The sequence below is a fragment of the Numenius arquata genome, chromosome 7 (assembly GCF_964106895.1).
Source record: "Numenius arquata chromosome 7, bNumArq3.hap1.1, whole genome shotgun sequence".
NCBI classification, from domain to species: Eukaryota; Metazoa; Chordata; class Aves; order Charadriiformes; family Scolopacidae; genus Numenius; species Numenius arquata.
This window is the reverse complement of record NC_133582.1, coordinates 14,359,335-14,381,453: the sequence shown is the minus strand read 5'-3', so window position 1 is coordinate 14,381,453 and position 22,119 is coordinate 14,359,335. Positions and strand designations below refer to the sequence as shown.

Genomic DNA, 22,119 nt, shown 5'->3' with positions numbered 1-22,119 from the left:
AGCCCTGTCTCGGTTTTGTCCCATGCCAAGCAGCATGATCCCAGACAATTCCTGAGCATGATTCAGGGGCTGGGCCAGGCCAGGGACAACTACCTTCTAATAGGCAGGTTAGAATCAGCCACCCTTTTCTGGAGGCTATGAGAGTTTAATAGTATGGACGTGGCTAGACATGTCAGTTGGCCTCAAGGTCAAAGAACAGGCTCTGCTACCATTAAATTTGTTTGTATTGATGTCACCCAAGAGTTTGTTTGACTTGGGGAGAAAGGTGTGCTTTCAAACAGATCTGAAGCCACACCTAATCGTGAAAGCTGACACCATCCCTTCAAGTCTACCCAGAAGACAAAAGATCCATTGGTATCAGGGCAGCAATTCTTAAACATTTCTTCTTGAGACTATTTCTGGAATTACAATTTCACATCTGCTCAAACTTCCAGGCTTACGAGTCCAGGGCTGGAAATCATGGCTTTGTTTACTTCCAGAACTATATACCTCTAATTAAGCAGCCTAATGCTTTTTGCCTCAGATAGACATAGAAGGGAAACTACGGCACTGATGGAATCCTGATCTAACAAGGGTCTGGACCACAGCAGCAAGGCCCATGTCTGCAGACACGTATAGTTGAGTCCAATCAACATTTATTACCAAGTGGAGATTTACAGTACCACCAGTCGTGCCTTCCACTCAAAGCTCTACAAACATGAATTTAATATAAACCTTCCACTGGAAGAGGGAACATACTCCTCAATATATATTCCAAGTTCTTACCCAAGACACATGCCAAACTGCTTTGTCCAGTTGTCTAAAACCAGTTTCAACCAGCCAGCTCCCATCAGTACTTCTGTCTTGTTCTGCAACGATAGTCAACGTGCAACTGTAAGGAAGGGTGCTTCAAAAAAGCTGGCAAGTTTTAATTATATGGCTGGAGCTCTGATGCTGCTGAAAGATAGGTTCTTTCTGCTAAACAAACAGCAAGAGAAGGGCCTGCCTAGCTTATGAAAAGATAGCGTTCCTATATATTAGAAAATATTGAACTGTGAGTTTCCCAAGGCAAAATCCATATTGCAAAAAAGGACATTAAGGAAATTTATCACCAGGTGATGTCAGCATAGATCAGCGTATACTATACAGGCTGATCGACACACGCTGGAAAGCTGGATTTCTCTCCTCAAAGTTGTCCTCTGAAAAAAGATCAGGTTCTAACATATAAACGCATAACATGGTTACAGATAGGGGTTAACCAAAATAGCTCCTGATATAGGTCTTACCCAGGTGAGTACTGAGAGCTGCAGAGCACTGTAACGTGAGCTTAAAATGGGTGAAGACCCCGAGATGGGCCGCAAGGTGTAATAAGTACCAGTCTATGTATGGCCTGAAGACCTGGTTGGCAGCACAGGACCCAGCAATTCTCATTGACAATTGATGCTCCTAAAATATTTAAGCTTAGATGAATCAAGATTGGCAGCTAAAAGGCAGGAGTAAGTTAATGGTTAAGTTAAAATTAGTCCTCATGAATTCCACTCAATGCTCCAGCTACACTTATTTTGCTAAAGCTTGTCCAAATTTAAATACATTACTTATACACCTCGGAGACTACTTCTCTGCTTCCTTTTAGAGATGACTAATTTATTTTTTTTTTCTGCCAGTCATTTTAGCTCATCTTGTTTGTTAATGCATTATACAAAGCAGCACAAGTTTTACTTCTGATCTCTAGACTGAAAGTTTTGACTATTGCAAAGTTCAATCAACTTAAAAGTCACCGGTAGAATATACAGATGAACTTACATTTTACCCAAAAGATCAAAGTAGTTTTCTCCTTTCTTTTTCTTAAGCTTTCTCATCAAATATTATGTATTCAACTGGAAGAGGTGCTGAGGACTGTTCTGACCTAGAAAAAATAAAGGAAGCAGAACAATGAGGATTTAACAATAATATTTAAAAACGTAACTCAGCATCATGAAAGCTCTTAGACCAAACTGCTAACAAAGGATGTTAATTGGAAGAGTATATTGTCTTTTCTGACAGAAAAAAATCAGAAGTGCCTTTTGGCCACCAGATAGCAGTACTTCTCTTTGTACAGTTCTCAACTCAATTACAGTGTCTCTCATCTCGTAGAAAAATCCATATATTGGGTGCTGGTCTCTTGCTCAGATACATCTTTTGCAGACTTCATTACAGACTTCAGCTGAAAAAAGGAGTAAAGATTTTGGAATTAGTTGTGCAGGTGATTTATGTGTTCAGGAGGAACCAATAATATTGTAGCTTTCCTGAATGGGTAGAGTTAGTTGTAGAAATGTAATGAAATATAGGCATTATAATTATCATTTCCAATGACAAAAGTTTCAAAGGAAACCTTGGGCTTAAAATATTTTTAATGCTTCTTCCTTGCTGCCAGTACATTACCTTATTTGCATTAGTTTTTCAGGAATGTTTCAGAAAAGCGTGGGTTTTGGCCTCAGAACATAAAGTTGACATAGTTTTACATCAGTAATTTATCATTTCTGCCAAATGTTTTAAAACCTCTGCATTTTGTTTTATTTAAAAGGCTATTAAAGGAACAGACTTTATAATATTTTTAGCACAAAAGAAAGATATCTTCATTTTCACTGAAACTTGTTAAAATGCCAAAAGTGCAACACCCTATATAATAATAATTAGCAGTTGTATAATGCTGCGTTGGCTCATGTCACCTTACAAGAATGGTGCGTCATCCTCACTCTTTACAAACGTGGTTCCAGACCTCAGGTAAGGTGCACAGGGTAGAAAGAATGGGAAAGGCCATCTGATAGTTATTCCTTCATTCTCATCTGTCCCAGCTTTTACACTAACGTGTCTCAGCTGTTGCTTTAACATGCAACAGCCAGTTGTCATCCCTATGGGATCATGCAACACCTGTATCACTTCCTTTTCTCCCCAACAAGGCAGGAGAGATCTCTGTCAGCTTTACACTAGGATGTTTTTCACTTTGGCTGTCATAGAGCCCTAACTGGACTCCCTTCCTTGTGCATTTCCTCCAGGGGATCTGGGGCCGGAACAGTCCGAGCCCTCACTTTATCACTATGATTCACGTGACCTCTCACAGCGAACTTCACCTTTTTGTAGAGTTAGGCATGTTTCCTGAGGGAAAAGGTGACCTTCCTTCCCATTTGTGAGCGCCTTTTAGCTGTGACAACTAAAGCACAATGTTTTGCAAGGAAAAGTAGTAATAGGAAAGTTTTCAGCTTTTTCACCCCTCTTTTATTTTAGGTCAATCATGGTTTCCTTTTTTCTCTTCTTGTATCTCTATAACTATGAAAACCCATCTTCCGGTAACCAGCTTTCAGCAGACAAGTGAATGCTCAAGAGACCTAAGATCCTTAATTTGATGACTATTCCCATAGTTATTCTATAGATAGACTATGCCTCTAATAGCTAGGAAAGGGATTCTGACTATGATTGGGTATTTATAAAAACCAGGGAAATGTTACTTCAGGAGTGCTTCAGGCTCCGTGTAGCTCTCAAGAAGATCTTTCATCTTGGTATGGAATAAGGATTGATATTTTGGGTGGTACAGCTTGCAAAATGACTTAATTCCTGGAAAAACAAAATAACTCTGGGTTTGTCAAGCATTCTGGACCAATTAGCATGGGACTTGCTTTAGAATTCTATACTTTGCCTGACAGAAGTCCCAGCATCTTGTTCTGTGGCGCATCTTCACATTTCCTGTGCTTTTGGACTGAGTTCTAGCAGTGCCCTTGGACACTCCTGAAAAGAAGTCCTGCCCCTGGAGATGGCGAATGAGCTATTCGGTGCTAAATGTGGATACCTCCTCCTCACACTTTGTTCTGAGATAAATATGAACGCATCCAAACTTAAAATCCATTGATTAGTCTGAGTTAACAAGACATCTTCCTCTTCTTTTCAATGGAAATAACTGCTTTGTCACAATAAAATCAGCACATCAGTGTCTCTTTTTGTAGTTTATGAAGTGGACACAGACTGGCTTTGTTAGATTGTGTGTACACTGAGATATGCGATTGATTTGGTGAGGCACTGGCACATTCTCTCTTCAGTCTGTTAAGGGAGGAGATACAATATAACTACAGTGTTTACCGTGCCAGAAGCTGGAACCTTACATATGCAGAAGCTACAGCTGGAAGAACCTTCTGTTCCACTTGTTACACAGGTTTCCTGCTCTTTAAGAAATAATGGTAATAATGAAATATTTAGATCCAAAGTGTGCTTGAAATTGCAACCTGTGGTCTGCAGCCTGAGCACCAGTGGCGAGGCAGCTCTGAACAAGATGGGATCTTAACTCCTCAGCCTTCCACCCACTGTTCCCATCATTTGGAATTACTTAACAGCCTTCTTTACCTTTCCCTCTCTCACCCGTGATTTGATTGTGGGGTGGGCTTTTAAATAAAATAAAAGCCTGATGTTTTTCTAAACATAAGCGTTCCGCTAAAGTAGCTGCAGCTCAACCTCTGCAGCCCCGTGCCAGTCCCTCCACACCAGAACACGACAAAGCCACCACCTCCCGTAAGACCTAAACGGGGCCGGGGCGGGTCGCGGGGGGAACAAAGCTCTGGGGTCCGTCCAAGAGAGGCCGGCGGGACCCCAGCAGGACCTGCAGGAGCCGGCCCGGTGGCCCAGCCTGGCCCAGGGGCGGGGGGAAGCGGAGCCCTCCGGGGCATGGGGACAGGGGCCGAGGGGGGTGGCAGCGGCTTGCGGAGGGGCGGGAGCAGAGGTGTGGGGAGGAGGAGGGGGAAGGCGGCGGCAGCCGGCGCTGCATAAAAAGACCGGGCGCGGCTGAGCCGGCGCATCCTTCTCGCCCGCAGCCACGGCGGCCGGAGCAGCGGCAGGAGCAGCAGCGGGGGCCGCGGTGGGACAGCAGCGGACGGGCATGGGGACGGCGCTGGCGGCGCGGCTGGGCTTGGGGCTCCTGCTCCTGGCTCTTCTCCTACCCACGCAGGTGAGCCCCGGAGCGGCTCGGCGCTTCCCCACCCGTGCGTGAGGGATGGGAGAGCGGCCACACCGAGACCCTTCCCCCCCACCCCTTTCCCCTCCTTAGCCTTCCTACCTGCCGCGCCGCTGTCGCCTCAGGAGCGGGAACGGGGGTGGGTTTCTCCTGAGGAGCGGGTGGCCTTAAGGGACGGCCGGCGCCATCTCGCCGCCCGGAGGCCGCCGTGGGTGGCGGGCGGTTCCCCCGCCCCGGGGCGGCGGCGGCGGGGCGAGAGGAACCAGCCCGGGCAGCCCCGGCTGGGGAGGGGCCCCGCCGCCCCCGGGTGGTCTCGTCCCGCAGCCCTCCGGAGGACGGGGGTGGGCTCGTCCCCGCCACCCGCCCGAGCCCAGCGCCCCGGGATGGCGGTGGCGCAGGTTACCCCGCTCAAATTAACAGAGAAAATTAATTTGGGAGCTCGCCGCCTTTCTTCCCGGGGGATCCCGGAGGGCGTGAGCGGCGGAGGGGCGGTTGTTCCCCCGCTGGAAAGAAAGGGAAACGGTCGCTCCAAACCCGGCGCGGCTGCCAGCGTTACAGCTGGAGGGCGGCGACATCCTGGTCTGAATCTTCCCCGGGGCTCTGGGTCCGGCCCTCGGGCTGGGGGCTCGGCAGGAGCGGGAGGTTTGGGAGCCAAGCGGCCGGTCTCTGGCTGCCGGGCTGGCCAAGCCTTGGTGCGAAGGCAGTGAATGAGCGCGGTAGCGATTCGCCTTTCGGTCGAGCTGAGCCGGGCTCCCGGGTGCCGCATCGATGTCTTGTTCCTAGAGGCTACCTTTTCGAAAGGGTCAATGCCGCAATATCATTAAAATAAATAGCGAAGGGATTGCTGGAGATGGTTTTAAATATTCCCCCACCCGCCCTGGTTCGTTGTAAGGAAGGGCATTATCCCTTCTCCATTGCGCTCAGGGGAGTCTTGCCCTTGGCAGTGAAGAGAGCAGGATCAGACCCTTTGAGCTACTGCTATTTGTCACATGCTCATTAAAAAGATCTGTCTGGGGTCCCATCTACCGTGACATTGTGGAACTTGGCTCTAAGCCATTCCACCGAAAAAACCTACAACCCTCATCCAGGAACTAGGCTTTCTGTTTAAAACTAAGAAAACTTTAAAAATACAGAGCCAAGTGTGAAATAGCGGCTGAGAATTTGTATGAAGACTGAGGAAAAAATTCCAGGGCGGGCTGGGACTTGCCTCTTATTCAGCTTGTAGGTTATTAACTCTGCAATTCATTATTGATCACTTTCGGACTGGTTTCAACAGAAACTTCCACACAGCGGTTTTCATCCTGCAGTCCTAAATTGCTTCCAGCACGTTGCTGGTTGCCAAAAACCTTAACTACCAGAAGCTTTACACCATCCTGATATTTTTCTATTATATGTTTTATTTTCAGTAGAAAACACTTAGAGAAAATGCTCATGCAATTTTTAAATAAAATTAACATTGACTATATTTATTTTTTTGCTAAAGAAAATTAACTTTCTCAGCAGCACTAGAAATACAGGACAATAGGGTCATCTTTTGTGGAGAGTGTTCTTTATTAAACTAACTGATCTTTTTTAAAAAAGACATTTGTTTTTACTTCAGTTATCTCTGTCAGAGCTTGCCAGAAGGCTCTTTTATAATAAAAGTTTGCTGCCACAGGGTTGAAGCCAATCTTGCTGAACTGTACTCATTTTTGGGGAGCTGATATGTGATTCTTGCCCTTCTTTTTCATCCTTGTGTGTAATGTGCTTTTTTGACTGGAAGAAAAGGACACATTAGCTTAGCTTTGAAAGTTTTCCTGTGCAGGTGTAGGAAATAGCGTGATACTGAAGCTACACAGGGTGCGAATTCTTATGTTCTATCCATATAATACAGAGTCAGGGAGGAAAAAAAATTTGCATATTTTGCTTTGTCAGCATTTTTAAAAATTTGCTAGTATTATATGGTCTTTCCACTACATAACCTATTGGCTTGCTACACCATACAAATAGGCAATGATTTAATCAGTGTAGTTCCATTGTGTTACGTTCTGCAGTTCAGCACTACCGCAGCAAGACGGGAGATGAGAGAGGCTGAAATATTAAGTGCTCACATCAGCCCTACTGTTGCTTGAAAGGAATCTCCAAACCAGCCCCAGAAATAATATCAATTCTTCACTGTTGTTTGTTCATATTTTTGTTTGTCCCTTAGTCTGCAAAGACAATGAATTCATGCAGTTGTCTGAAAGTCTCCTTTTTTTCCCAATCCTAAGATTTGTCATTTGTTAAAACCTACTTCTCTATTCTGTTCTAACTTTTGTTTTAGTGCAGGGTTTTGATGAAGTGATAGCTAGGTAACAAAAGAAAAACATTAAGAAGGTGTTAGATTTATTTAACAAATCCTGTGCATGCAATTCAAAATGTCTTTGTCCTTAACTGCACAATGAGGGTCATGAGCAATTGTGTGTATTATATCTGAGTGCTGTGGCTGAGTGGTGCTCCACATTCTTCATTACTACTAATTTGTCTTCTGATTTAAAAAAAAAATAATCCACAAAACCTCCTTTTTGTTATTTTTCTTCTCTCCTGCATTCTAGATCTACTGCAATCCCAATGGAACAAATCCAACACCTTCAAACAATTCTTCAAGTTCCGTTTCTCTGTCAACTGTCACAAATTCAGTGAACAATGCCACCACTCAGGGACATGGAAATTCCCTTCACTCAACCACAAGTCTTCTTTTCATTCTCTCAGTTTCTCTTCTGTATTTTTGCTGTTAAGAGACTCTGGCATGGAAATGGCTACCACTCCCCACCCAGTTTCCTGAACCATCTGAGATGACTAGATCTCCGACCCAGCATGAAAATCAATCAGTCCAAACTCTACATCAAACCAGCTTGGTTCCACTCCATACTCAAATTAGTACCAGTCTGACCTAGAGAAGCACTCAGTATTCTGACTTTCCAAAGCTGACCAGTGTGAAAAGACAGACTTCAGCAAGGAGGTAAAATGATGAGCTCTTTCACCAAATGAGTTGGAATTTGAAAAACAAGATGGAAGCAAAATGAGACAGTATTGGCAACCCCTGATTTAAAGCTGAGAAGAAATGCAGTATCTTATAATACGGATGGATGATAACACTCCACCAAGAAAAAGGCTAGAGGGTTTGTCTACCATTTAGAGTAAGGACTTGAAGAGATCTTATTTTCCATTTAAATTTATTAAAGCTAACATGCTCATAGTGCCACTAGAAAGCACAGAAAAGCTTGAGTGGTCTGTTTCTCACACAGCCTATATGGTTATAACCTATAGGTAGTGTATACAAAAGAAAGAAAGTATCAGTGAAAAGGGTTTCTTCTAGACTTCATTTGTATGAAATTGTTACAAGGCTAAAATAGAATACCAAATTTTTGTAAGAATCCTCTTATTTAACTTCTGAGTCCTTACCAAACGGCTAGCCAGGCAGGACTAGTTTTGAAATAGCTAAAACCCACCAGTTCTCATAAGGGTGGAATTATGTGCAGTGGGAATTTGAATTTGACATTTTATTTAAATTATCTGTATATTAAACCATATGTGCCAGAGGACAGAGGTGTGGAAACATTGGGAAAAGTACCAGGAGCTTTTTGCAAATGAAGTTCAGACAAAAAAGAAGTTAAGGGATAAATGTCTCCTCTTTCCCCTATTTCTCCTCCCATGTTCTACAAGTTGTATAAGTTCTTTTTGCTCCTGGAACTTTCCTTAATTATGAAGGACTTATGGAATCTTTTGAGTAATGTTCTAGTGCTGCTTTTTTTTTTTTTTTTTTTGGCACAAGGTGAATAACTTACTGTTTGGTTTTTTTTTTTTTTTGAAGAGTTTTAATTGTGATAGTTTACTTTAAACATGGGCTGATATTTGCGGTGGGGAGAAGGAGTGGAGAGAGGAGAGCAAAACGCCAAAAATAAGAAATTAATTGATAAGGTGTTTGGAATATGAAGACTGGAGTCTTAATTTAATCACTGAATTTAAAAGTTACCTTTGTAAATACTACTTTTTAAATTTTCTGAATCAAAATTGCTATACTTGCACAGATTGTTTCTGTATCATCCAACACTTTAGATAATAGTATCTGGTACTTGATCAAAACAAGCTTTGTTGAGGAGGTTCAACTACCTTGATGATAATACCTTGTCAGAAAAAAAATAAATAAATGTTGATATAACCACATGTGAGTATACATGATCGTATCACTGTGTATAGATATTTATCTCAGTATAAGATCATGTCAAACATGAGGGGCTCTCTATTTTTTTTTAAATACACATCTGTCTTTCAGTTACATTACCACCAATCCAGAGTATCATATATTAATAGCAAACTAACACAAGTTCATGTCAGTAAGTGTACATGGACATTTCCTTATGCTTATCATTTGTATCCAGTAAGATGTTAATGATTGTATTTTTGTGTTTGTGTAACTATGCTTTGATTTATTAGCTACTGATTTTCATTGGGAAAGACCTGTAAATAAAACAGTGGACAGGCAATGCATTCTAGATGCACTTCCAGATACTTCTACAAAAACTTGTAACTTGCCTGCATAAAGTGAATGAACTGTTAAGCAAGACTGTATATGTGATTAAAAATCTCAAGGTCTAGAAATGTTGAAGTGTAATTAGTTTTATTTCTCTGTAAGATTTAGTGACACTGGGAGACTGGATTCCACTCTGAAATCAGTGGGTGAGGTTTGATTAACATCTCTGGTAACTGCAGTAAGTTTTCCATTCTTATTACAGCCTCTGCCCTTTGGAAGTATTGTTATGCTTTCATTTTAAACAAACAGTGCTTAAACAGAGTTTTCCTTTGTTTCTTACTGTGGCAGTAAGTTATTTTCCTTACAACGGCTAGAGCTGTTTTTCAGCTTCTGGTTATAAAGCATGTGAATTAACTGCTTGAGGTTTCTGACTCCCACAGACCATTAATATAACAAGAATATCCTAATAATTCAAGTTTCACCATGCTTGATGAAAGACAGAGGCTGGAAGAGGTAGGAATTTGTGCAATACTCTGCTGAAAAGCAAAAATTAACTGGGTTAGAATTCAAAAAGAAATAGTTACAGTTCATGGCATTCCGAAGTTGTCTCTTTGTTTTTTCAGGTATGCTCCTTTCTAATAACCCTTAAAAGGCTCAACAATATTCCGAGTGATTATCTTTACTCCCCATGTATGGAGAAAGGCATTTAAAAACACCTAGCTACTTAGTCATGCTGCAGAACGGTCGGCACTTTTCATTGGGAAAGAGGCCCCCAGAGAGGCCTCCCGAGGCTCTGGAGGGAACGTGGCGCAGCAGAGCCTTTGATTGTGTTCCTTTGCTTTTCCGGTAGGCTGAGCAAACCCGAGGAGTGGGATGGGTTTGTCAAAGCTCACCATCTGAATGTATCTTGGAATCTGCAGGGAGCGTCGGGGTACATTGTTCCCTTTTTTAGCTTCTCTCTGAATGCTCCAGAAGAAAACCTAGAGATAAAAATACTACACCAACTGTTACTTGGCTGGGTATCTCTTTTACAAACATAACACTGAAAATAGAGAGATTCTCTCTGAAGGGAGATAGAGAATGAGACAGCTGTGACAGTGGTCCTTAATTCTATGATGTACCAGTAAAATAAATGAAGTATAGGAATATGTTTGAAGTTTTTGCTAAATATCCAAATGAATTTGGATGGTTGGCTTAATTGGTGGCATGCCTTTTTTTTTTTTTTTTTTTAAAAAAAAAAAAAAAGATTACTTTTTGGTAGCTTCTAAGCATATTTAAATTCACTTGAGTTTTTTAGTTTTCACCAGACGCAATGAGTGATTTAGAAATATGATCTCGTAACCTTTGTTCTGTTCCATTCCATCCCAGAACAAGGGAATGGATGTTGAAGAAATCCACCCAGGGAAAGAGGATGTAATGGATTTATTTCACGAAACGGGAAGGCGGGAGGGAGGAGAATGGAGCCTAATCACTTCACAGCTATTTAATTTTTTTAAATGACGCCTATAATAATTGGAACCAGCTCTTACCTATGCCTTTCCCTTTCACAAATCTGTCCAGCTGGAGTGTGTCTGGATAATGTATGTTGCAATGACTCTGAAACAATTCTGCTTCTGTTTGATGCATGGCACGGCTTTCGTTGTAAACATATGCTAGCCACATATGTCCTGAATAAAGTATAGTGTTATTATTTGAATGAAATAGCCTAAAACGAGCGCTTACAGTTTGTGTGCAGCCTACTGTTCCTTCCTTCACAACATCATATTGTGAATAGCCCTTAAGTTGTTTTCAAACTGCAATTTTCAGCTGGTTTAGAAATCTGCAGGGACTTTGAATGAACAACTTTCATTCAACAGAAATCCACAAAGTATTTTGGGCCAGATCCAATGCTGTTACAGCTTCTGCTAGTGGCTTCCTTGTTTTCAGCAAGATGAAATCATGTACCTTGAGCCTTTCTCCACGTGTGAAGGGCAGTGTGCGTGGTGCTGCTGTGTTGTGCTAAGGAGCACTTTCTCTACATGGAGGTGTGACATTATTAATGTCTCAATAAATGACTTTTCAAATGAACTCAGGAGTATTTTGACACGCCATTTGCAGCTTTTAGCCTAATTCCTCAAACACTTAGGATTTGCCCCTACAATGCAAATACTCTCCGGGTAGCTTGAGACAGCAGCATTCTCCCTGATGTCATTAGTACGGCGTTTCGTATGGAGTCATTTCTCCTGAGAGCAGCTCTTACGCAGCCCGGTGGGAGGACCCATGAGAATGAGCACTTGCAGGGCTGGGCTCTTTGTCACGCATCTTCCCAAGTCAGCATCTCCCTGCACTCGGGTTACATCAGGCTCCACAGCAGAGCTCACAATGACACCTTGTATCTGAAAGCCAGAAAGTATGTAAACATGCATATATTAGAGGCGGTTCAGAGTGATTTGCATTTTGTGTGCATTCAGGCCTCATAGGGATTTGATTTCCCATACATGAGCGAAATGATTTAGGTAGCATGCTTTATCATCCGGCAACTTTATTGTAATGGATACAATTGGGAACGTTTCTTGTTTTTGCATTAAAGATAACTTTGAAATAGGATCTGTCAGCTCAGCCTCTTAGCAGCACAAAGCTCTTCATTATAGAGTGCACCTAAGATTTCATGTGCTGTGCAGGTCTCCTGCACAGATGAAGGGGCTGGTTATTTAAAGTCCATCATTTTACCTGCAGCAGTGCGAAGAGCAGCACGAGGCTGTCTGCTGTAGGGGCTTTAAGATGCAGTGTTTTCATCATTATGCAGTAGCCTTGGGAAAGATACTTGATGCTTACTTTGGTTATCAGCCTTCAGTTTTCCAAGTGAAGCCCTCAGCATCCTGCTCATGAATGCATAATTGCTCCGGTTTAGTCTTCATCAAAATGTCTGGAATGAATGACCTGGAGCTGAAGAAAACACATTATCAATTTTATACAGCCCAACCAAAATCCTAAATTAACAAAATCTCATTTCTGAAGGGTCATTCAATTCTCTATTGAATCCAGCAATACTTCCTGCAATGTATCTGCTACAAATATGTCAATAAAACATTATTTTCAAGCTTTTCAGAAGTGACCTGAGACTCTTTCCTTTATGCTTTCAGCTTAGCAGGAGCTATGCTTTAACAACTGATGGGTGCACAATATCAAAATTGAACACGCAGCAGAATTAAATCATGGCAGCTTGGTTCTGCTGCATAAACTGAATGATCACATTCCACCAAAATCTCTCTTGAATGACCTAGCGTGAAAAGTATTCTTTATGTGGCACAAATTATTAAAGGAAGCAACGCCTCTGTAAAGCAATTGTTCTGTTTCCCTCTTTTCAACAACTCTCAGTGAAAACACAGCGTGGACTTTTTTTCAGATCACTTAGTGTGCATAATTTGGAATTAAAGTCTGTGTTCATTATACTAAAATATGTAAACTTCACATGACAAAACCTGGATATTTTTTCTACTGAATTATATAAAATGCAAATATTTTTGGGGGGGGTAAAAGTGAACTTTGAGAGTGGAGGAATATATGTACCAGACTACAATAACAAACGCATATTATCTGATTGATTAAATGGGTAGGATTCAAAGCTGATTGAGTACTTACAGCTAATTACAACAATCAGAGCCATAATGGCAAGGATTAAAAGACAATTTTAAATGGTTAGAAACCATGTTTTTAAGACCCTCACTGTTTTAGGAGTGACGGGGAATTTCCTCTGCAGGCAGATTACCTGGGAGTTGTTTAGTGCGTTTTTCCGTTAAGAAGCCTGAGACAAGTTGATAGCAGGAAAATGGACTTGATGGAGTCTTTGCTCGAACATGGCAGTTTCAGTGTTTTAATGCTTAATTACAAAGACGTTTTTGAATAATGAGCAAGAAAATTCCTTTGGCAGGACTGTTAGAGTAATGAAAAGATGTGATGGCACTAATATCCTGAGACATGATGATGACGTTTGCTGTCATGTATCTACCATCTACGATTTTTTTTATATGTTTTCTAAAGCTTGCTGGCATTTAGTGTCTTTTTATAAGTTGCCAATAGTATCCTTATATTCCTTTTTAGGGCTATTCTCACTACTCTGATCTTGTTATCTTTCCTGTTTCAGGAAATTAACAGCAATTACATGCAACGCAGCAAATTTCTTCAACTTGGAATTAGTCATTGCCTCCATTCCAAAATTCCCAGGCTTCTGTAAGGTGTGCCCTCTTGCAAAGTACTACCAGTAAATGAGCCAATGTGAAGCATTACTGGGATGACAGTCTTGCGTTTTTTCCTGCCAGTCTGTGTTTTTACTAAAATTAAAATACCAAAACAACACTCAATCATTTTCAGGACACAATGCAAACTCCACGCTAATTTAGCTCTGTTAATCTGGCACTGATCTAAGCTGGCTGTCACAGTTTCACAGTAAGCAAAAGTCCATCGTTAACATGGTGGAGGACCTGGATGACGGGTAAAGCATCTACACAAGCTCCTGTGACCTGTCCAAGATGTCAGATTTGATCCCCAAATGTGCGATCTAACACGCCAGGGGTTTGTGGATCTTGCTAGGTAGCTGATAGGGCTCTGCAACTTTGATTAGTATTTCAATGTGTTTACATTTAGCAGCTCTGTTCTTACCAGCAATGCAGGCTGGCACTGTTCAACTTCTACTTCACTCCTTTTTTTTCCCCCCAGTCTTATATCATATGTTCCTCAGAGCAGAGGCAGTCATTGCTGAGTGTCTGCAAAACTCCGACCAGGCATTTAGCTGTTCGTCAGCAGGTTTTACACTGCTTTCCATAACAGCAGTCATTAAGCCCAGGTCTTCAAAGGTAATTTGGTGCCTGACTTCCAATTCCTATTGAAATCAGTGTCCCTGTGGGTTGCAATCTGACTGCCTTCCGTGTAAAATTAGAATATAATACTGAAAGCTTTTACAGACCTCATGGGAGCTCTGCTTATTTTTCAGAGGAACAACAACTAAGCCCCTCTTTGTTTTGCTTGCCTGCTTGCTTGTTTTCTATATTATAGAACCTAAGATTGCTATGGCAGAAGGAGTGTTTGGAAATATCTTTCCATCAAGGAAATATCTCTCCATCAGGGTGGTGACATTCATCCCTGCTGCAGCAGGATGGAAGGTTTTCCGGAGTTTGATGCTGCCTGGTCTCTGCAGCCTACCTGCCTTGCGTGGGGAAGGGCCTCTCCCAGACTCTCACATGTGGGGGTCAGAGTCATCCTTTTGTGGGCACAATCCTTTGGTGGTTCAGCCCAGGGTCTACTGGGGGCCTCAGTTGAGCCCCACGTTTGGGCTTGAGCCAGTCACTGCACTGAAGACCCGAGTGATGGGTTTATACTGATTTCTGAGAAGGCAGAAGGAGTGGCTGAGTGAGAGGCTAATGAACTGGGAATCTGAAAACTGGCATTCTCTTCCAGCTGGACCCTTCACATTCCATTTCCAGTAACACTGAAATACTGTGTTTACTCTTATTTATCACTTATGTTACTGTAACACCATAGCTAAATGCTTTAAGATGGTCTTGACTCTGCAGTCTTACTTCAAAAAAAGACACAGCGGATGTGTAGGGAAGGAAAAGTGTGATTTTTTACAATCTCAATGCATGCCAGCCTTGGGGACAGGGGGACAATGGGTGTTCTCTCCCCTCCTCCCCTCCTCTCTGGAGCAGGCAAGGCTCCCCTGCCGTGCAAGCCACCCCGAGGCGAGAGGGAGCTGTGGGCTGCGGATAAGGAGCAGGGCAAACACGCAGGGTGGGATCCCATCAGCAGTTGTCACCCCAGGGTGGAAGCTGAAGCCAAGGGCAGGGAGCACCCTGGCTGTGTGCCCGCAGGGAAGCGGGGACCCACAGCCATGGCATGCACTTCTGAACTCCCCTGCTCACCAGCATAGCCAGCAGGTCATGAGCAGGTTGAGGGAAATGATTGCAATCATAGAATCGTAGGATCATAGAATAGTCTAGCTTGGAAGGGAATTTTAAGATCATTGAGTCCAACCATTAACATAACACTGACAAAACCACCACTAAACCATGTCCCTCAGCACCACATCTACCTGTCTTTTAAAAAATACCTCCAGGGATGGCGACTCAACCGCTTCCCTGGGCAGCCTGTTCCAATGCTTGATAAACCTCTCAGTGAAGAAACTTTTCCTAATATCCATCCTAAACCTCTCCTGGCACAATTTGAGGCTGTCTCCTCTTGTCCTATTGCCTGTTACTTGGGAGAAAAGATGGACCCCCACCTCGCTACAACCTCCTTTTGGGTAGTTGTAGAGAGCAATAAGGTCTCCCCTCAGCCTCCTTTTCTCCAGACTGAACAACCCCAGCTCCCTCAGCCACTCCTCCTCAAAGACTTGTGCTCTAGACCCTTCACCACCTTCGCAGCCCTTCTCTGGACACACTCCAGAACCTCAGTGTCTTTCTTTATTCACCATTTGTGCAACCACATTTGCAATATGGTGTGCAATCTGGGGACCCCCAGTACTAGAGTAAACTGAGAGAGGCCAGGGGAAAGCCACAGTGGTGGTCTTGGTCCTGGAGAGTGTAACACAGGAGGAGAAGCTTGGGGAGCTGGGTTTATTCCACCTGGGAAAGGGAGGAAAAATAGCAATTTAATTGCTATCTTGCACGACCTAAATGGCAGGGTGGAGGTCTAGGAGGGTTGAGGAGAGGGCAGGGTTGGGATGGCAGGTAGTGTGATCTGGTGGGGAAAAAGGCAGAGTCATGGAGGGACTGAAAAAAGATAGAAATAGCTGAAAAATCCTTATAGCAAACCCTTCAACAGAAATCTTACAAGCCCCGAAGAAGAAGTCCCGTGTCCAGCTTTTGACACTGCAATTAGCATACATGAGCTGGTAAAATTCAGAGTAGAGTAATGAAAATCGTAAGAAGTGTAGATGGAAAAAAGTAGAAAGAGTGGAGCATATTCTGTTTCTAAAAGAGAAGTAGGGAGCATAATGAAACCTGCACGTAAAAGACAGTTACTAAGACATAAGGAATAGACTCTTCTTCCTGCGTGCTGTGAAGAGAACAAGTCACACACTGAAACGCTAAGCTAAATTGCTGGGGGGGCTTGTGGATGTTTCTGAAAGCAGGTTAGATAAACATCATTTGGGAATAGTTTAGATCTAGCTGATCATACCTTTGGACAAGGGGAGAGCTGGATGGCCCCTCACAGCCCTTTTTTCCCTCTGATTCTAAGATAACAGTGTTGATGCAATCCCAGAGCACAAAGAACATATGTTAAGAATCCCTCCTTTCCTCTCAACAAAAATTTTCTTCTGTGCAAAATGTCCCTTTAAACCAAATAATCTGAATGAATAGTGCTGAGTTGCTCTAGTTTCCCACTTTTGTGAGTGCTGCATTCCTGAATCAGTTGCTTGGGTATGGAAAGTTCAGATGGATCCTCCGAGGTTTAATAAAGGTCTTGTGGGGCGGGTAACACAAACCAGCTTAAATGTGGTGCCTGAGTAAGACTTTACCTTTCTGTGTGCCCAATATAGAGATAGGTTCTTTTTTTCCACTGTGTTAATATAACAATTATAGCCACAGGTTTCCACAGGCTTGTGGTTTTATTATGTCATGTTGTCCCCTTTGGTGTCAGTTGTCAGCAGTCAAGGGAGGTTTGGAAGTATCTCTCCTCAGCTGGTAATAACAAGAGTTGTGGATATCTCCAGCTCCAACCCATACCTCCCGTTAACAAATCCTAATAACTAGATTGTCCACTTGAGTAGTGCTATACTGGGCATATTTGAAAAAGAGCCATGTGTCTCTTGCACAAGCAGACATCTGTCTTCCAAGGCAGGAGGATGAACTTCACCTTGCACAGCACTCCTTGAAGTTGGAGATCTGCAAAACATACGTCAAAGAGGGTAGTGTCTCCATAGCCGATGATAATGGATGCTGTCTTTACTTCAGGTCTGCAGAGAAACTCATGTAGTGGGAGACAACAGGGCAGAGCAGCCAAGGATTTGGGGGATATGGAGAAGCAATATAGCATAATCATGCGGGACTGGGAGAGTCGTTACGACAAGAGGAAATAAAGAAAGATAGCTTGCATGAATAAAACTCAGATAACTTTAATGATGCTGCAAGGTGGGGATGAGGAATTGTTAGCAAATCACTGTTTTGCTGCTTTTAAAGTTGATTTTATTGACCTCTAATGAAGAACCCCATGAACACTGAAGTTAAGGGAATTCTAGTGTCTAACAGACACCTTCTGTGTGAGCTGAGCCTTTAGAGAAGCTCACTGCCCCTCATATCAGGCAAGTGTATGTTGTTCCAAAGTTCTTAATTAGAGGTTTTGGAGGTTGTTTCTCTTTTCCCCAGCTCTCTGTTTTCATGGGGTGAGTAGAAACTGAATTCTATTTGGACTTTGACACTGCTGTTAAAACCTGTTGAGGTGGGGCAGGTGGGTTTCAACACATGAATTCAAGAAATGTGAAGAGGTACATGTACCACATGGCCATGTAAGCTAAAAATCAGTTAGCCAGGCTGGAGATCATGGGAGTCTTAAATAATAAAAAAACTATCATCCATTTGATGGCATGTGGGAGAGGGTGAGGAAGAGAAAAACGAGTTCAAAGAAGTTGTTTCTCAATGCATCTCTCCTTGAAATATGCTTCTATATGTGGCAATACTAAAATAAAATGGTGATAAGGCATTTGTCAAAGGGCCCAAATTTACTGCACTTGAAATTGGAAGAGGAATTACTGAAGTTTTAGTAAATGCACAGGAGACCTGGAGCTCATAATATACTATGAAAGGTTTGTTTATTTTGTCTAATTTACATCTTTCAACCTTTCATTTTCTGTAGAAGGAGATAGAGTATGAATTACGTTTTTAAGGCAGCAGAGATTCTCTAAAGGTTACTATAGTCTCTGTAGTCCATTCAGCATATTCAGAATACAAATTAGTTCCACATCAGAGTCTTTTTGTGATGCTTTTCATTACAGGGGGACAAGTAAAGCTCTCAAATTTCTTTTTAAGTTTTAGATAAAGGTGGATCAAAAACTGGATAGATCTCTTTATTTGTATTTTTAAGAGTCTTTTTAATACTTTTTCCTATCAAACATGAAAAGGAAAATAGTTATATTTCTAGGTATTTGGGGACCCCTTTGAAGCAGTGAGCAAACGAATGCTTAATACTTTGAAACTACCTATTATTGAAACTATCAATTATTTTAACATTTTCTCAAAGGCAAAACAGGATCCTCACCAGACCAGCTTTGTGTCTCGTTTTTCTTGTCTTGACAGATTGTCTATCTGTAGTGTAATGAGAAGATGGTCAGACTAGCTTAATGTTTAGCACACGATACTTTTCATCTTCAAAATGCTTTGTGAACATCAAGCAAGTATATCAACTTATGTTTTTCTAGAGAATACTTGTGTTGAATACAAGCAACAGATCACGACTTTTTGTAAAATCTTGAGGGAGTCACCATATGCTGGTGTTAATTTAAAAACCTTTCAAATATTAAGTAGGGCAAAATTAGACATTTTCGGCAAACTAAAGTAAGACCCATCGGATGTCTAGTGATTAGTAACATTGTCTGCTGAAGGTTTAGTATTACTGAGGTCTGGTTTTGTAATTTTAACTCAGGTTTTTGTTGAAGTCAAAGACTGCAGCACTGAATTCTGACTGAAGCAATTGTTTTATTATTTGCAATGTGCAGGGGTTGATTAAAGCTTTTGTGACTTTTCTCATTCTTCTTGTTCTTGCTTACATTTTGCTACCACTTTCAGGATGCAACAACAGAGGTGAAAAATCTGCCTAGAATATACACTGGGCCCTGACAAGAAAGGCAGGGAATGTACCATGAAAACCTTATACCTTAGAGGTTTGATGTGAGAAAACTGTGTTGGGGGCGTTCTCTTGTTCTCTGAAGAGCTCTAATTTATTAGGGAATATGTAAAGGTTGTGGTGCCAGGAAAGGCGAGAAAAAGAAATGGGCCAGTTAATTGTTCAGTTCTTGATATCAGACACTGCTAGATGCTTATTTAATAAGACTTGGCTCATGGTGTGTGTGGTGGTTAGAAAAATGAAAGCCTCTTCATCTCAAAGGGAGAAATAACTTGGAAAAGTCAAGGAAACTTCACCTGGGAGATTTCTAAGGAGAAGTGACACCCTTGCAGATGTTCATATAGTTGAATGTTGTACATACAACATTTGTATGTAAGAAAAAAGCAATGATGTGCAGAGGAATGTTATTTGTTTTATGTGACCTTTTTATTGTCTTCTTATTTTCCATTAGAAAAAAGCTCTTTTTGCTATTTCATCCATTTTCTTCTCTACTGTTCTGTTTTTAATGTTAATGATTTTTTTTTCTTGTGATATTCAGTGCATTAATCTGTGTCTGGTTTTGACTCTTTTAGAGCTAACTATAATGCTTACACACACACCCCCACCCCGTCCTTGCATATTTCTGAGAGGTTTTGTTATGACCTAGAAATTGGTAATATATCTTAAAGATTTGTTGCCCTTTCTTTTTTCCCCACTCCCGGGATATTTTTTTTTCCCAGAAGAAATCCTTACTTTTTAAATAATCATGTAGGATTGCCCAATTTACAGGTCTCTGTAAAAATTCTGTTATCTTCCTCTGTTTTAAAATCATAAATGGATAATGCAGACGTTGAAATATTCCGAAGTTGTTGAATCATTGCAAAAGCTCTGTAGTTACATTTATTATTAATGGTTTTCATTAGGAAATTCTTTGAGTTTACATTGGTTCTTTCATCCAAAAGGCTTATAGTACTATATAATAAAACATCCATTACATCTTAAAACATCCCTGGAAGACAAATGAGCCAGACTTGTCTAGAGGTGTGAGAGAGGAACTGAGGCAAAGACTGCTTACAAGACAGGAGCCGTGAACCAGTGGCAGAAGGAAGAGTAATTGTCATGAGGCCTGAATTCTCCCCTTACATTTCAACCACCTGATTTTTTTTGTGTGATTTTGAAAGAGCTATATCTACATCTCACAGCATCACAAGCATTTGTGTAGAGGGAGCAGCCTCCTTCTGCCCCGGGGAGAACGAGAGATCTGGAGAACAAGAAAACTGGGGATTTCTCTGGTCAGACCTTGAACAACGTGGCCTGGGGTCACGAAGGCTTGGCCTTAACACGGTGTGGTGGTGTGCATCTCCTTTTGCTCAGGCCCTGGTAAACTCCAGTGCCAGAAGCTGGAGGCAGTGTTACTTGAACATGCACCTGAATTTCGTGTATCATTGTTTCACGTATCATTATATTGGAAATAGTGTGGCCAGCAGGACCAGGGAAGTGATCGTCCGTCCCCCTGTACTCAGAACTGCTGAGGCCTCACCCCAAGTGCTGTGTCTAGTTTTGGGCCTCTCACTACAAGAAAGACATTGAGGTGCTGGAGCAGGTCCAGAGAAGGGCAAAGAAGCTGGTGAGGGGTCTGGAGAACAAGTCTTATGAGGAGTGGCTGAGGGGGCTGGGGTTGTTCAGCCTGGAGAAAAGGAGGCTGAGGGGAGACCTTATCACTCTCTGCAACTACCTGAAAGGAGGATGTAGTGGGGATCAGTCTCTTTTCCCAACTAACAAGTGATAAGACAAGAGGAAATGGCCTCAAGATGTGCCAGGGGAGGTTTAGATCGGATATTAGAAAAAAGTTTTTCACTGAAAGTGTTGTCAAGCATTGGAACAGGCTGTTCAGGGACATGGTTGAGTCACCATCCTTGGAGGTGTCTATAGACATGTAGATGTGGTGACATGGTTTAGTTGTGGTTTTGGCAGTGCTAGGCTGATGGTTGGACTCAATGATCTTAAAGATCTTTTCCAATGTAAACAATTCTATGATTCTATGACTCATTCTGAGTTTAAGCCCATGATACAGCTCTGCTTTGGCAGCATTCTCTGACCCCTTTGAATGGAGAAACATGCACTGGAGTACTAACATCAAATACCCCTAACCTGTGACTAGAAAACAGAGCGAGAAATGAAGTCACCAGAATGAATTGTGTCAGCTATCCTGGGTGTACAATTTTTTCTTTTAATAAGAGAGAGAAAAGCTGTTCGCAATACCTTGTTTAGTGCTTTCTACCCACCTTGGCAATGGAACTCTGAATACCTTCCAGTTAATCACTAATTTGCTGGAGCTATAGCAAAAATCAACATTCACTGTTGTGGGGAAGTCAAATTCCTGAACTGTTTGTCATGAATGACTTCTGTTAACAGCACGATCTTTATCTTAAAAATAACCAGAAGTGTTCATTGATCCATGGGAGTAAGAGGGCAGGACAAGTTGCATATTAGATACTGCACCTCACAGGTGGACAGATTAAACTTCTGTCCATAGCACTTGCTTGCAATGCAGAGAATTTTATATCTTTTTTTTTTGGATGCTGGATGACAGCACGAAGTCAGGTACTGACACCTGAATTGAGGATACAAAAGACTTCCTTTGGTGCAGAATTGCTTTTTGCACCTTCTAGACTGGAAGCTTCTGTTTCTTTTTTCAATTCATCATGTTAGAGCAGCTTGCCTCTGATGTTGGAGTTTGAGCGAAGGAGATAACACAGCCTTTGAGCTGCTTTCCTCCCAGGAATCTCACTTTGTATCTGTTCATGGAGGAAGAGAAATTTCACTGTTGCTAATGGAATTAGACACCCAGCTTCGGGTGGGGGTAGAATTATTCACC

The 22,119-nt window shown here is 42.1% G+C and overlaps 1 protein-coding gene across 1 annotated transcript; it reads left to right on the top strand.

Moving 5' to 3' along the window:
• The first annotated feature begins 4,879 nt into the window (after positions 1–4,879).
• CD24 (CD24 molecule) lies at positions 4,880–7,710 on the top strand. Its single transcript, XM_074151021.1, has 2 exons — positions 4,880–4,948; positions 7,528–7,710. The coding sequence occupies exons 1-2, from the start codon at positions 4,880–4,882 to the stop codon at positions 7,708–7,710; spliced, it is 252 nt and encodes an 83-aa protein (XP_074007122.1).
• The last annotated feature ends 14,409 nt before the right edge of the window (positions 7,711–22,119 follow it).